The 13,476-nt window shown below is 37.6% G+C and overlaps 2 protein-coding genes and 1 non-coding gene across 3 annotated transcripts; all 3 read left to right on the top strand.

Annotated features, from left to right (window-relative positions):
- Window positions 1–4,170: 4,170 nt before the first annotated feature.
- On the top strand, window positions 4,171–5,318 carry LOC141632382 (sucrose nonfermenting 4-like protein). The gene has a single exon (XM_074444937.1). The coding sequence runs from the start codon at window positions 4,257–4,259 to the stop codon at window positions 5,316–5,318; it is 1,062 nt and encodes a 353-aa protein (XP_074301038.1). The 5' UTR covers window positions 4,171–4,256.
- A 1,524-nt stretch (window positions 5,319–6,842) lies between these two features.
- On the top strand, window positions 6,843–10,637 carry LOC141632374 (phosphate transporter PHO1 homolog 10-like). Its single transcript, XM_074444928.1, has 13 exons — window positions 6,843–7,380; window positions 7,456–7,723; window positions 7,804–7,852; window positions 7,991–8,062; window positions 8,201–8,330; window positions 8,421–8,541; window positions 8,646–8,910; window positions 8,993–9,097; window positions 9,187–9,231; window positions 9,315–9,464; window positions 9,547–9,825; window positions 9,893–10,029; window positions 10,107–10,637. The coding sequence occupies exons 1-13, from the start codon at window positions 6,843–6,845 to the stop codon at window positions 10,240–10,242; spliced, it is 2,295 nt and encodes a 764-aa protein (XP_074301029.1). The 3' UTR covers window positions 10,243–10,637.
- An 83-nt stretch (window positions 10,638–10,720) lies between these two features.
- Window positions 10,721–10,792, top strand: TRNAD-GUC (transfer RNA aspartic acid (anticodon GUC)). Its single transcript has one exon. It is a non-coding gene; the product is annotated as a tRNA-Asp (tRNA).
- Window positions 10,793–13,476: the final 2,684 nt, after the last annotated feature.

Raw genomic sequence — 13,476 nt, 5'->3', positions numbered from 1 at the left:
ACAAGCTCTTCATTCTTTTTCAACTGATCTGCATTGCCTGCTTCTCGGCCTCCAACTCCACCTGACAAATTTCTCGGATTTTTGCGCCACCTCACAAACTATAGCGACCCTGGTTGACTCCTTAGCTGCCGCCAACGAGATTGGAGCACCACTTCGTTACCCCTGGATGAGTGCGGTCACGGTTTAGCTTATCCAGCTTTTCCTCCAAGTGGTAACCTTGGCCTCAGGCGTCCCTAAGGCGACAAGCGAGCTTGACCAAAAGATCCAACCCCTGCGTACATACAAAATCAATTAGGCAAATACAAGGTAAAACAAAAAGCATATAAACTATAAAAAACGGATACAACTAACCTCTCTAGCACGGGAAGCGAGTTCAAGCCCCTTGTTACAAGAAGAGTCAGAATAGAAACCACCCTGGTAGACGAATCAAGGGTACTAGCAGACAACAGTTGGTCGCTCATCCTTACGTAAAAAACTCATCTATCCGAGCCCGGCATCATCCATGTCATCAATCCTAGCAGTGCACCGCCTTATACTCCCGAGTGGTCGGGCGGGATAGGTCGTTTCCTCCTTCCTCCTCTTCCGCATTATCATCCTCCCTCTTCCTTTTTTGAGCCTGGACGACCTCTGGTGACACTATCCTGGGCGGATCTTGAGGAGGCCGGACATCGAAATCGGGATATCCAAAGTCTTGTCACTCCCACTAGTTTCCTGGCTCTTGGACCGTTCAAAGAATCCTAGCCACCCCACCTTCAAATCCTTGGCGAAAAAGCTAGCCAGCCTAGCAGAAGACCTAAACACTGGATACATAAAAAATATACGTAAATATCAAACCAAAAAGCGACAAGAAGACAACGACCAAAATAAAAGCATGCGAGAGGACGTACGAAAGAGCGGAGAACTAGGCTTGCCTTTGGGTACTCGACCCCATCCGCTTTGGTCTTCATATACCGGGCAACAATTCCCCGCCTGCAGCAGTGGCTGGCAGTCCTCTCTTCCTCAGGAATGGCAAGAAAAGCATCTATCCTTGCAATAGCCTCTTCATCCGGAGGATCGTGATTCCAATCGGGAGCTACAAACATTACGAAACAAAATATACGGGTAAGATTTATATACCTCACTCTCACTCAATATAACTCGCAAAATAAGAATACAGAAACCTACCACTCTCCAAAGGAGGATATCTCGAGTAATCAAAGCCCGATCCCGAGTCTCGGTCCGGATAAACAGAAAGTCTTTGCCCAACTCTTGTCGTCTCCAGAATCCAGGTTAGTAATTAATGGAGTCATCTTTGACTTAATTCTCAAATTAAAACGACCAACAGAAGGATTTTTAAAATGATATAATGCCTTAATATCATTAAGAGTAATCACAAGATTGTGTTTAGCACATAAATTTTCTATGGAATGAACAAGTTTCCAAACCATCGGCATAATTTGAAAAGGTGACACTTCCATAGCACGGATGGTGTCAATCATTAAGGGAGTAAAAGGTAACTTACACCGCTTTGAATGCCCATTCAAAAATACGAAACCAACCAGGTGATACCCGGTTAGCCCTAATCGGACAAGACTCGAGAATCCATACCTCGGTCGATTCAGAATTATTTTCTTCTCCCTTAATATCTTGTCATAATTTGTTTTCAACAAGTTCTCTTCAGAAAGTAAGGATCCAAAGATTGAAGGGCGGTGAAAAATGCAATCCTGGTACTTAAAAGCAACAAAGCGAAAGCGGAGGATCAATCTCCATCACTTCTTCTTCCTGGACGTTTACGTGTTCGGGCTCGCAGCAGCAGACTTTCTGGGATGTAGGGCGTTTCTTTGCTCCCATGTTCTTAAGTGTTTGATTTATTATAGAAATTGTTGAGAAAATACGAAACGATTATTCGAGAAATATGGAAGAATTCCAGAAGAATTTTAGAAGAATATTTAGCAAAGAAAGTGGAGGAAATTTGGTGGAAGATAATCTTGCCCTAAATACCGAATTTATAGAAAACCTATAACGGTGTGAAAACCCTAGGGATTGTAAAACACTCGGATGACATCACCTAGCCGTTATAGTGTCCAACGGTAACTAGGAGTCTAAGAGTCATTAATTAAGTGTAAGTCTCTTTATTGTTTAACCCGGTAAAAATTGACATTTCACCCCTGGCCTGACCCAGCACGGGTAAAATGTCAAGGGGCAATTGTTAGGCCCGGTTTAACTGGTCGACCATAACCTGTCCGACTCAATGAAGTGAATGGTTGAGACACGACCGGACAAGACTAACTACTATCCGGTAAAGAATATTATGGCAAGAAGACTACTAAATCCTGGAAGAGAAGCCTGATAATCAGTATATCATAGCTTGGCGGATTCCTGAAAATAGCCTGGATTAGGCAGATAAACAAGAAATACGATTGTATAAGCTAAATAACCGTGCCCTATTCTCAAGGAAGACCAAGTCCAAACCTAGAACTATATAATCCATGAATCTGGACGGAAAGAAAGGAAAAGGCTAAGGATTGGTTGAGTTGAGAACGGGTCAAGCAAGCTAATAGGAAGCATGCCCTATTATTCCGGTGACAGTTCCTACAATTTGGGGAAGAGGTTGCTGATTATAGACGTTGCTCAATATAAACGTTAGAAGGGAGAAAAATATAAATAGGAGATTTCCAACAATTGTAAAGTCATTCATTATTGCTTAATTTTATCTATACTTTATCTTTTTTACTCTTGAGCATTTGAATATTCTTTCAACATTGTGCCCGGTATATCAAAACAATAAAAACGTTATTCTTTATACTCATTTCTTTCTTTGTCATTTGTTCATACCATTCTAATCTTATAGAACTAGATACCCTGATCACTATATAACTAAGCCGGATCCCTCCAGGAAAATCCTGCTAAAACACCATGTTAAGAACGTATAAGGGAAAGGCTTGATTTTATTAATGAGCCAAAGGTGGCTTATATAGTTACAGGGCATAATGTAAATGCAATCATAATAATATCGCTAAAATATCGCAACCGAATATATAATATCTTCGTAGTATAATATCTTCCTAATAATATTGGATCATTCTATTGAAGATAAAGACCTTGCTCCCTCGATTTCCTCGTCTTCATATGCTGCTTTTTCAGATTGGACTTCTGCCCCACCCGTCTATCGTGCGACTTGCGGAATGTTAGAGATAAACATATTATCTTATTTTTTATAAAAGAATGAATTTTTTTCCAAAATAGAGTTTTATAACAAACAATTTAACGAAATGTGGTAACTTTGAAACTAATTACCCAAAATGGGTCCACGTAGGCTCGGTTTTGGCGATGCTAGGTTCAGATTAAGGTCGCTTAGCGGGAGAGCGACTTAAGGTCAAACCGCCCAGCCACTGAGCGACTAAGGGAAAAAGGGAAAAAAAAAAAAAAAAAAAGTAGCTGATGGGGGAATCGAACATGGAATTTAAAACAATCCCACCACACCCCTAACCATAACACCCAAGATAATATTATGATTTAATAGGGAGAATAAAATTAGATATTTAATGTTAGTAGTAATAAATGCGTTTTGGAACTTGTACAACAATTACTCAATAATATTTTTATGCACTTTATTTTGACATATAAATTGGATTGCTCTGTTGGTTAGGTAGTATAGAATAAGTGTTAATTTCGTGGGTGGTCTTGAGTTCGATCCTGTTAAGATGCGTTTTTTTGCTCTTTTTTTTTTTTTTTTTTTTTTTCCCGCAAAAACATAGGTCGCTGTGGGGGAGGACGATTTGAACTGAAATCGCTCACCCCCCGAGCGACTTGCCTTGAAGTAGCATACCGCGGTTTGGGCGAACATTAAGTTACACTTTGGGTAAGGTCGTTGAGCGGGAGAGCGACTTGAATCCGAGCCTAGCTTCGGTGATGACGTGGACCCATTTTGGGTAAATACTTTGAAACCTAACCCATTTTGTTAATTTGTATGTGTTTAGACCCCATTTTGGAAAAAAACTCTAAAAGAATATTACTCGTATTAGGAAATTATGTGTATTAGGAAGCATCGTCTTTAATATTATCCTTATCTCTTAATTTAGGAAACCTTAAAAATTATCATACAGTATAAAATAAAAGTCTTATGTATTCATGTTATTCACACAATACAATTCAATATTACAATCATTCTCTTATATTCTCCGGTCCGTCTTGCTTGTGTGTTTTTACTATTTATTGCGTGTTTGCAGCGATTGTAGCGCGATTTTAAGCAGAAATCGTTAAGTATTTAAGGGGAAATGTTTGGATCCAACCCGGATTCTGTGCCTATAGTCAACACTGTCTTTTTCGCCCAGGAACCTGGCGTTCCTGAAAACATGGAGGTGGATGATGCGATTATTCATCCTTTTGCGTCACTTGATGTACAAGTTTCACGTCAACGTATATCTTTGTTTTTGTCGCAGCATACAGCTTATGAGTTGCTACCAGAGTCGGGCAAGGTTGTGGCGTTGGACGTTACTTTGCCGGTTAAACAAGCATTTCATATCCTTTATGAACACGGAGTTCCTGTTGCCCCTTTGTGGGATTTCAGCGAAAGTCGTTTTGTTGGAGTTTTGAGTGCAATCGATTTCATTTTAATTCTAAGAGAGCTTCGGAACCATGACTCAAATTTAACGGAAGAAGAATTAGAGACACACACGATATTGGCGTGGAAAAATGGGAAAATTCGTCACAACAGCCAACTGGTGAATGCTGCACCATATGATTCATTGAAAGACGTGGCTTTCAAGATTTTGCAAAACAAAGTTTCTACTGTTCCGATAATTCATACGTCTCCTCAGGATAGTTCTTCCCAACAGCTGCTACATCTCGCATCCTTGTCTGAAATACTTAATTGTATTTGCAGACATTTTAAACATTCGAGTATTTCTTTGCCTATTCTTCATCAACCAATTTGTTCAATTCATTTGGGTACGCGGGTTCCCAAAATGCTAAAGCCCAATGCTTCCCTTGCGGCTGCCTTGTCTTTGCTTGTCGAGGCTGATGTAAGTTCTGTGCCTATAGTTGACGATAATGACTCTCTATTGGATATTTATTCTCGAAGCGATATCATTTCTTTAGCGAAAGATAAAGCATATGCACAAATTCGTCTTGATGAAATGAGCATCCAACAGGCACTTCAACTAAGAGTCTTGTCATCGGATCCTTTACAAACGTGCTTGTCATCGGATCCTTTACAAACGATCATGGACAGGCTTGCAAATCCCGCCGTTAGGAGACTTGTGATTGTTGAAGCTGGATGCAAACGCGTTGAGGGGATCATTACGTTGAGTGATGTGTTCAGATTTTTGCTTGGCTAGCAATAAGGTCTTATTTAAAACCGTTTTACATTAAATTATACTCCGTATAAGTCATCAATCTAATTAGGTCTGTAACAAGTTCGTCATATACAAATTCTTTGGAATATTTTTTTTTGGAATCAATATTCACTATAAAAGCAATAAAAAGTTTTGTCATATTGTATGCATACAAATTTCAACTATGATATTGTAAGACGCTCGAAAATAAAACAATCTTGCAGGCGGGGTCTAAAGCCCTCTATTTTGCTATTGATCATTCGTACAAGCTTGGATTCCGATACATTAATGCAAATACGGACTGCCTTAATCTAGCTGACAATGGAAGTCAACGAGACAAGCGAAGTGTCTCAGGATTCACGTCTTATCATCAACCACATCAAGCGCCTTGTCAATTGTTTACCTTTACTATTTTGAAGTGTCATAGTCAATTGTTTATCTTTCTATTTTGAGAATGCTTTTGATAAACAATTTGATTTTCCAACTCAATTTGATCCACCTGTCATAAAATAATTGGTCTTTGTGCTAAAACCAAAGGTAAACAACCAAGACGGAGGGAGTAATTGTTTTTCACTTAATCATTATATTGTAACCTTTCTCTTTTCACTCTGTTAAAAGAAAAATACTTTTACATACTCTTTTTTATATAGGGCTGTCAATGATATGAGCCGGCTCGTTGAGCCCTCGGGATCGGCTCGATCAAAGCTCGGCTCGTGCTCGGTCAAAACGAGCTCGAGCCAAGCTTGGCTAAATACGAGCCGAGTCCAAACTCAGTAAAGCTCGGCTCGGAAGCTCGTTTGGGCTCGTTTATAATTTTTTTTTTGTATAATCTTTATGTTGTAGTATTATGTTATTTCAAATTATATGTTATTTAGACATTTATATAAGTATATTATGATATAATATTTTTTTATTATTTTATAATTTAGTTGTTTTTCAAAAATATTTATATTTAATTAGATTTAAAAGGTGAGAAAGTGAAAGTATATAATGACAAAATGAGCTCGATTCGAACTCAAGCCGAGCTTTTCCCGAGCCGAGCTCGAGCCTCAATGTTTTAGGCTCGACGAGAGCTTGAGCTAAAAAATTCGTGCTCGAGCACAACTCAGCTCGTTTACACCCCTATAGTCCATCCGTCCCAGTCAATAGTTTGTTGTTGCTTTATTGCCTCGTGTAAACTATTCACTGTGATAGAGAGAATACTCCGTATTATCTTAATTAAAGAATGTAAAATGTTAACGTTTTGCTAAAATTGGCAATTATTTTGATAACTTGTGAAGACCAAATTAAGTTTTTGTTTCACCTCTATTATTATGTGAACATGCTTTAACACGATTCATTACATGTGAACATCCGTCTAATTAATCATTGACTAATTATAATGTTATTCGCATATTCCTGTTACTACAGCTAATATAGGAGTAACACTTAAATCATTGATTAATTAGGAATACCATTTGAGGGTCTTGCATTGATTTCGAGTCGAGTTGAGCAAGCGTTGACAGTGATTTGAGATTGGTGTCAAAAATGAAGTTTGGTAAAGATTTCAAGAAGCAAATGGTGCCAGAATGGGTTGAAGCATACATGGACTATAATGAACTAAAGCAGATTTTGAGACAAATTCGCGTTTCTCGAGTCCCCAAAACACCACAAACGCCGTTAAGATCCTTACAGCAGAAACTGTCCATGTACAGTCTGTTCAGAGGTTTAGACGACGTGGCGTTTAAGGGTCAGGAAAGTAATAGAGGGGATGTCGAGGATCAGGTGATCAAGATCAGTCCATTTGTCGGGGACAGTAACAGAACGTGTTACAGAACGAAGTTTCTGTTGGAATCTGAAGAATTAGGTCGAGAGCTCCAGGTGAAGTTTTTTAGTAAGCTCGACGAGGAGCTTAACAAGGTGAACGCGTTTTACAAGGATAAGGTTGAAGAAGTTATGAAAGAAGCAGTCGAGTTGAATAAGCAAATGAGTGCTTTTATCGCTTTGAAAATTATGGCTCAGAATCAAAGCATTAAGGGATCTCAGTCGGAATTTGTCATGGCGCCCCTGAGAGCTGCACCTCAAGGTATTAAACTACCATCTCATATAAGTGTTTGTGAATCCGGTAGGGTAATTAAAATTTCAACGTATTCTTTTACAGAAGCTGGTCCCTCAAACTACAGGGAAAATGACAAGGCCAAGGCAATTACAAATGCTGCAAGTGATAAGCTAGATTTCCGAAAGTTACTTAATCATGTAACGATTCATAATAAGGGCGAAGGTCCATCATCGGTTTTTAGAGGGTTTATGAAAGATTCGAAGGACAAAGACTTGAGTTTTAACAAGGCAGAGCTGAAGGAGGTGCAAGAAAGACTAAGAGTTGCCTTTACGGAATTCTATCAGAAGCTCAAGTTCGTAAAAAACTTCAGGTAGTTAACCGAAGAATCTTTCAAAAAAGATCAGTGATTTTTGGATAGTCATCTAATATTTATTTTGCTGTGTTCTACAGTTTTATAAACCTCTTTGCATTTTCCAAGATCATGAAGAAGTATGAGAAGGTGAAGTCATCGTTCCGTGCCTCATTTACAGATTTCAAATAGCATGTCATTCTGGTTCTGTGACAGTATTGTACTCCGTAGTAGGAAACTAGAATCCAATGAGTATTTCTGATCGGCTTATGTGATCCTTTGATATAGACAACGTCAAGGCACGCAGCAAGATTGTACATGAAAATCGTGGACAAGTCGTACCTAGGCAACAGCGATGAGGTATGCTTTGATCTATCTGTTTGAGGTTAGGTGTTCCTAGTATTATTAGTTCATATGCCACAGAAGGCTGTGATGAGACGGTTACACGTTGTCTGCTGATATCTGACAGGGTGTCGGTTCTGTTTACTGCCAGTACAGGTAACAAAGCTGATGGAGAATGCAGAACACTTATTCATCAAGCATTTATATAATGCAAACCGAAGAGAAGGAATGAAACCTCTAAGACCAAAAAGTCGAAGAGAGATGCATCGAGTTACATTCTTTTCCGGTCTGTAGACACATGTAAATTTATGCACCTATTTACTATACTGATACATGATATGTGACCATACATGAAATAGTACTTTCTGGTGTGCAGGCTTCTTTGCTGGTTGCTCGATAGCACTTGTTATTGCCATTGTTCTAATGGTGCGAGCAAGGAGAATTTTTTCGAGAGGACACGCCTCTCCTTACTTGGAAAACATGTTTGGACTTTACAGGTTACAAAAATAATGACTTCCTTTGTCTCGGTAATTTGTTTACTTTTTTAATTCTTTTGGAGGTGTATTTTAATCAACGGTAAACAAATGTCTTAAAATTGCAGCTTATTCCTGTACATAGTTCTCCATCTGCTCATGTATGCTGTAGACATATACTTCTGGAAACGATTTCGAGTTAACTATCCATTCATATTCAATTTCAAGAAAGGAACAGAATTGCGCTTCCGGGAAGTCTTTTTTCTAACCACTGGTCTTGCAGTTCTAGCTCTTGCTAGTTTCTTAGCAAATATTAACTTTATTATTGATGTAACTACTGGAGTTGGAGACCCTGCAAGCTTTGCCAAATTTATTCCACTACTAGTCGCTTTGGTAAGAATATGATTTCAAATATCTTTGTACTGCCTTCTGTCCTTTCATCTGAAACTGAAATCATCTGACGATTATCATGCAGGCGTTTCTTTGTACTGCCTTCTGTCCTTTCAACATCATGTATCGTTCCAGTCGATTTTTTCTCATTAAATGTGTTTTCCGCTGCATATGTGCTCCCTTTTATGAGGTAACAGACGAACAGTATGATGCCCTATAGTACTTTTACAGTTTTACATTCAATTAATGTTCTGTCTTCTGAATTATTCAAATTTGCAGGTAAAACTTCAGGACTTTTTCTTGGCAGATCAACTAACAAGCCAGGTTAGTGCTTTCACACTGTTATACGGTTAAAGGGTACGCGTTAATTTCATTTTTATGAAGATCTGTCTGTATGTGTACCTCAGATTCAGGCAATTAGGATTATTGAATTCTACATATGCTACTACAGTCAGCCGGGTTTCCCTCAAGGCCAGAGCGACTGTCACGATTCTGCAGTATACAACGCCTTCTACTTTGTCCTAGCTGTCATACCATACTGTATCCGGTTTCTTCAGGTGTGCATTCAATTCTTCCTCGACTACCATTTTAATTTAAGGACCTGGTTATTGATGATTTTCTCTTTTTTTTTCTTTGTAGTGTCTTCGTAGATTGGTTCAAGAAGGAGATCGTATTCATGGATATAACGCTCTCAAGTATCTTACAGCAGTAGTTGCTGTTGTTATGAGAACAGTTTATGAGCTAAAAAAGGGAACACCTTTGATGGTGGTGGCACTGGTGACCTCAGCTATGGCAGTAGCATATAATACATACTGGGATCTCGTACTTGACTGGGGTCTGCTACGACGAAATTCTAAGAACTTTTATTTGAGAGACAAACTTTTGGTTTCACACAAGAGTGTATACTACATCGCTATGGTAATCGACTGTTATTCTGTGCTCATCTGTTTATGTATATTGAATGCTAAAAAAAAATTACTCGCAGGTCATTAATGTTCTTCTGAGAGCGACTTGGCTGCAGTATGTTCTGGAGTTTAATGTCCATGGCCTGCGCAAAAGTGCCTTTTCCACTACAATATCCTGTTTGGAAATAATACGTCGTGGCATGTGGAACTTCTTCAGGTACGTTTCCTCGTTGCTATCATTAAACTTGTACATATGCGCGCCTGTCTAAGACACGGATTTTTATTGGCTGGCAGATTGGAGAATGAGCACCTGAACAATGTGGGTAAATTTAGAGCTTTTAGGTCGCTACCATTGCCATTCAACTACCATGATGAGACTGATAACGACGAAGAAGAAGAAGAAGCAGACGAAGAAGAAAAGGTTGACTGAGCATGCTGTTAATCAGCAGCATACTGGTGCTACCTGGGAGCTGCAGGCCAGGAGGTAATCAAAATGAAGGCAAGAACGCTGAGCTGAAGCAAATGTCGGAAATTTGCAAGGATTTTGGAAATAGTAAATTTGATGCATCAAGTATGTAATTGTTTTTTCTGAATATAGCTTACCTGAGTTTGTAGGCGAGTTCAAACAGTACAGGATGAACTTACTACCTAATGTAAATCAGTATATGTTTGCCTTTCTGAAACATCAAGTACTGAAAAGGCGAAAATCATTTACGCTTACAGAAGAATCGTTTTCTAAAGGTTCTCTCATTTATCTGATACTCATCATTTAAGTCTATGGTTCGATTGGTTTCCTCTGAAAGTATATACGGTTAGTTCACAATCTTTACGGGAGAGGAGGTATTTCAGGTTTAAAGCTTTATTCTTTGATATTTAAATACAATAAGTGGCACCTTGATAGCAACCAAGTCGTTGTAGTATAGTGGTAAGTATTCCCGCCTGTCACGCGGGTGACCCGGGTTCGATCCCCGGCAACGGCGGTTTTTTATGTTAAATTTATTTTACTACTGCTTGCAAGGATTGCTAGCTAGGCGGGTCGGAGTACTCACAAGTCACAAGTCATGGCTAGACGTCTAAAATTACGTTGCAAAGACATGAATAATATGATATTTGTTATAGAATAAAAATTAGAGAGGAAAGTGTAGAGAGAAAACAAGCAAATAGATTGAGAGAGGGAAGAGAGATTCATATTATTCATCTCACATAGGGTATAAATAGTACATAGATGGTGAGTGGATCAGGCCCTAATTACATGTTTAATGGCCTTATTGGGTATAAGCCCAATGTACATCCACACTAACTAATATTTCATAACACTTCCCCTTGGATGTACATTACTGAAAAACATGTCTCGTTAAAACCTTACTAGAAAAACCCTGTGGGAAAAAACACTCGTAAGGAAAAAGAGAAAAACCCTGTGGGAAAAAACACTCGTAAGGAAAAAGAGTACAATATTCTTCTAAACGCAAACTAATGATCTACCTCATTAAAACCTTTCTATGGAAAACCCAGTGGGACAAAACCATAGATAAGGAAAAAGAGTACAGCGCGTGCACACTCCCCCTGATGGTTGCATCACTTGTAAAACGTTAATGCAACCCATGATGTGTCAAAGTTCTCGATCTTGGAAATAACTGTCATCGTACTTGATCAACTTAATAGATGTCTTCAAGTTAACAAAAATCACTGATCGCTTCAAACTTCATAATATGACGTTAGTCATTTATAACGATTTTGCAGCTTCACTCCAAATGATCTTGTCACTTTTGTAATTTGAGTCACTTGAACTTTTCTTTGAAAAACATATTATAACAATGTGCATTCATATGATATGTGACTACTTTCTAAACTATATAACATGAAAGAATGTAATGATGTGATATGAAACTAATTCAAAGATGATATACTTAGTCTCTATATGCACATGATGATGATGACTTGATAATGCAAACTGTACAGTATTGTTTTAAATATCCATGATTTGGATGGATTTCAGGTTTATGAGCTCGTTAATAACCATAAATATGCCGATCGTTAAACGGACTTACAAAGTCCTAATCCAATTGGCAATTGAATATTGCGCGCAAATGTGCATCCGTTTCATATGGATATACTTTTATGATCATATAAGAAATGTCAAGAATCGTCATTCTTCATATATTACACTTTAAGTGTAATTTAATATGATAAAGCTTCTTTTGTTTTACCAACTTTTCACTTACTTACTCCCCCTAAGGTGGTAAAAATAAATTATATTCAAGATAGATTGCAATCATTCACTTGACCACCTTATAATGCGATTTCTCTTGATAAATGAGATTTCATGAGTGGGCATTATTGTAAGATTTTATAAGATATCTGGGGAGTAGTGTATAATGCAATTGGTTATCAATTTGCTGAATAAAAATGCCCACTAAGAAGATCAACTTGTTCACATAATAAGAATAAAATTGTGAATTTTAACGGCACAAAGTACTTGTATTTGTGTTATGCGGCTTTTAAGTCACTGAAGACAATATCAATTTGTACAATTGAACTTACAAGGTCTTTTCTACCTTAAGTACTATTATGCAACTTCAATGTTTAGATCTTCTAAGTATCAATCACACACAATTTTAGTTTAGATACTTGTGAGTAATAAAATGTATATGTTATACTCGAAAGAGTCTATGCACATATGTGCAATTTTGCAGTTACATGCCAATTTGTTGGATACTAAGCTTATGATTAGCTAGTATATGACATGTGCTCATAATAATTATTTTCATGTTGCCGAATATATGAATTGATATAGAACACCTCTAGTGTCTCATGTAAATTGGCAAGATCAGTCATATAATAATTTCTCTTTGGGAAATATGACAATATTATTCCTTTACTTGTCATCCTAATGTATTTACAATTACTCCATATGACGAAAAAAAAAATGCAAGTCTTAAGTAATTGGAGAATTTGATTTTTCCGTTCGGTAATGAAAAATAAATAATATGGGTAAGATTACTCCATAAATAAACTAGTCTCTCATTCAAATATAGAAGAGTAGCTCACATTAAAGTGACAAGCGACCGCCGCACACTGAATTGATAGGAAACATCTCACATTAAATTGATAGGAGACGGAATATATTGATAAGGGACCGTCCTCACATTAAAATGATAGGAGAATAATGTCTCATATTATATTGATAGAAGATCGTCTTAAATTATAATGACGATCGTGTCCCATGTTAAAATAGACATGAGTTCGTTTAAAATTAATAGATAGGGTCTCGTCTCAATTAAATAGAGATAGATATGATATCGTCTCAATTGAATAGATATAGGAGACCGACTCAATTAAATAGATTGATATGAAATTGTCTCACATTAAATTAATGGGTAACCTTCTCACATTTAACAGATAAAATACCGTCTCACATTGATTATTAGAAAGGAGACTATAAGTGTACTCGTCAATAATAATATACAAACTTATAGTTCACAGACTATCGGGATTAGAAATGAAAACAAGTGTACAATATCAGAGAAAGTAAGACAATCATGAATTGCACTAATAATTATAAAAGTAACCAATACCACATGAATTGCAAACATAAACTTATGACAACGACATAGGATTTAGAGAAAAAAAATTATTCAAGTAAGACAATTATAAGTGGATTGAA

This window comes from Silene latifolia, chromosome 2 (genome assembly GCF_048544455.1).
Source record: "Silene latifolia isolate original U9 population chromosome 2, ASM4854445v1, whole genome shotgun sequence".
Classification (NCBI taxonomy): Eukaryota; Viridiplantae; Streptophyta; class Magnoliopsida; order Caryophyllales; family Caryophyllaceae; genus Silene; species Silene latifolia.
This window is presented reverse-complemented; position numbering and strand designations above follow the sequence as displayed.

Excerpts from the sequence above, each read along its gene's own strand:
- LOC141632382 (XM_074444937.1), top strand. The coding sequence starts at position 4,257 with ATGTTTGGATCCAACCCGGATTCTGTGCCTATAGTCAACACTGTCTTT.
- LOC141632374 (XM_074444928.1), top strand. The coding sequence starts at position 6,843 with ATGAAGTTTGGTAAAGATTTCAAGAAGCAAATGGTGCCAGAATGGGTT. Across the intron at positions 7,381-7,455 it reads CCTGAGAGCTGCACCTCAAG|AAGCTGGTCCCTCAAACTAC; the intron begins GTATTAAACTAC and ends ATTCTTTTACAG. Across the intron at positions 8,331-8,420 it reads TCGAGTTACATTCTTTTCCG|GCTTCTTTGCTGGTTGCTCG; the intron begins GTCTGTAGACAC and ends TCTGGTGTGCAG.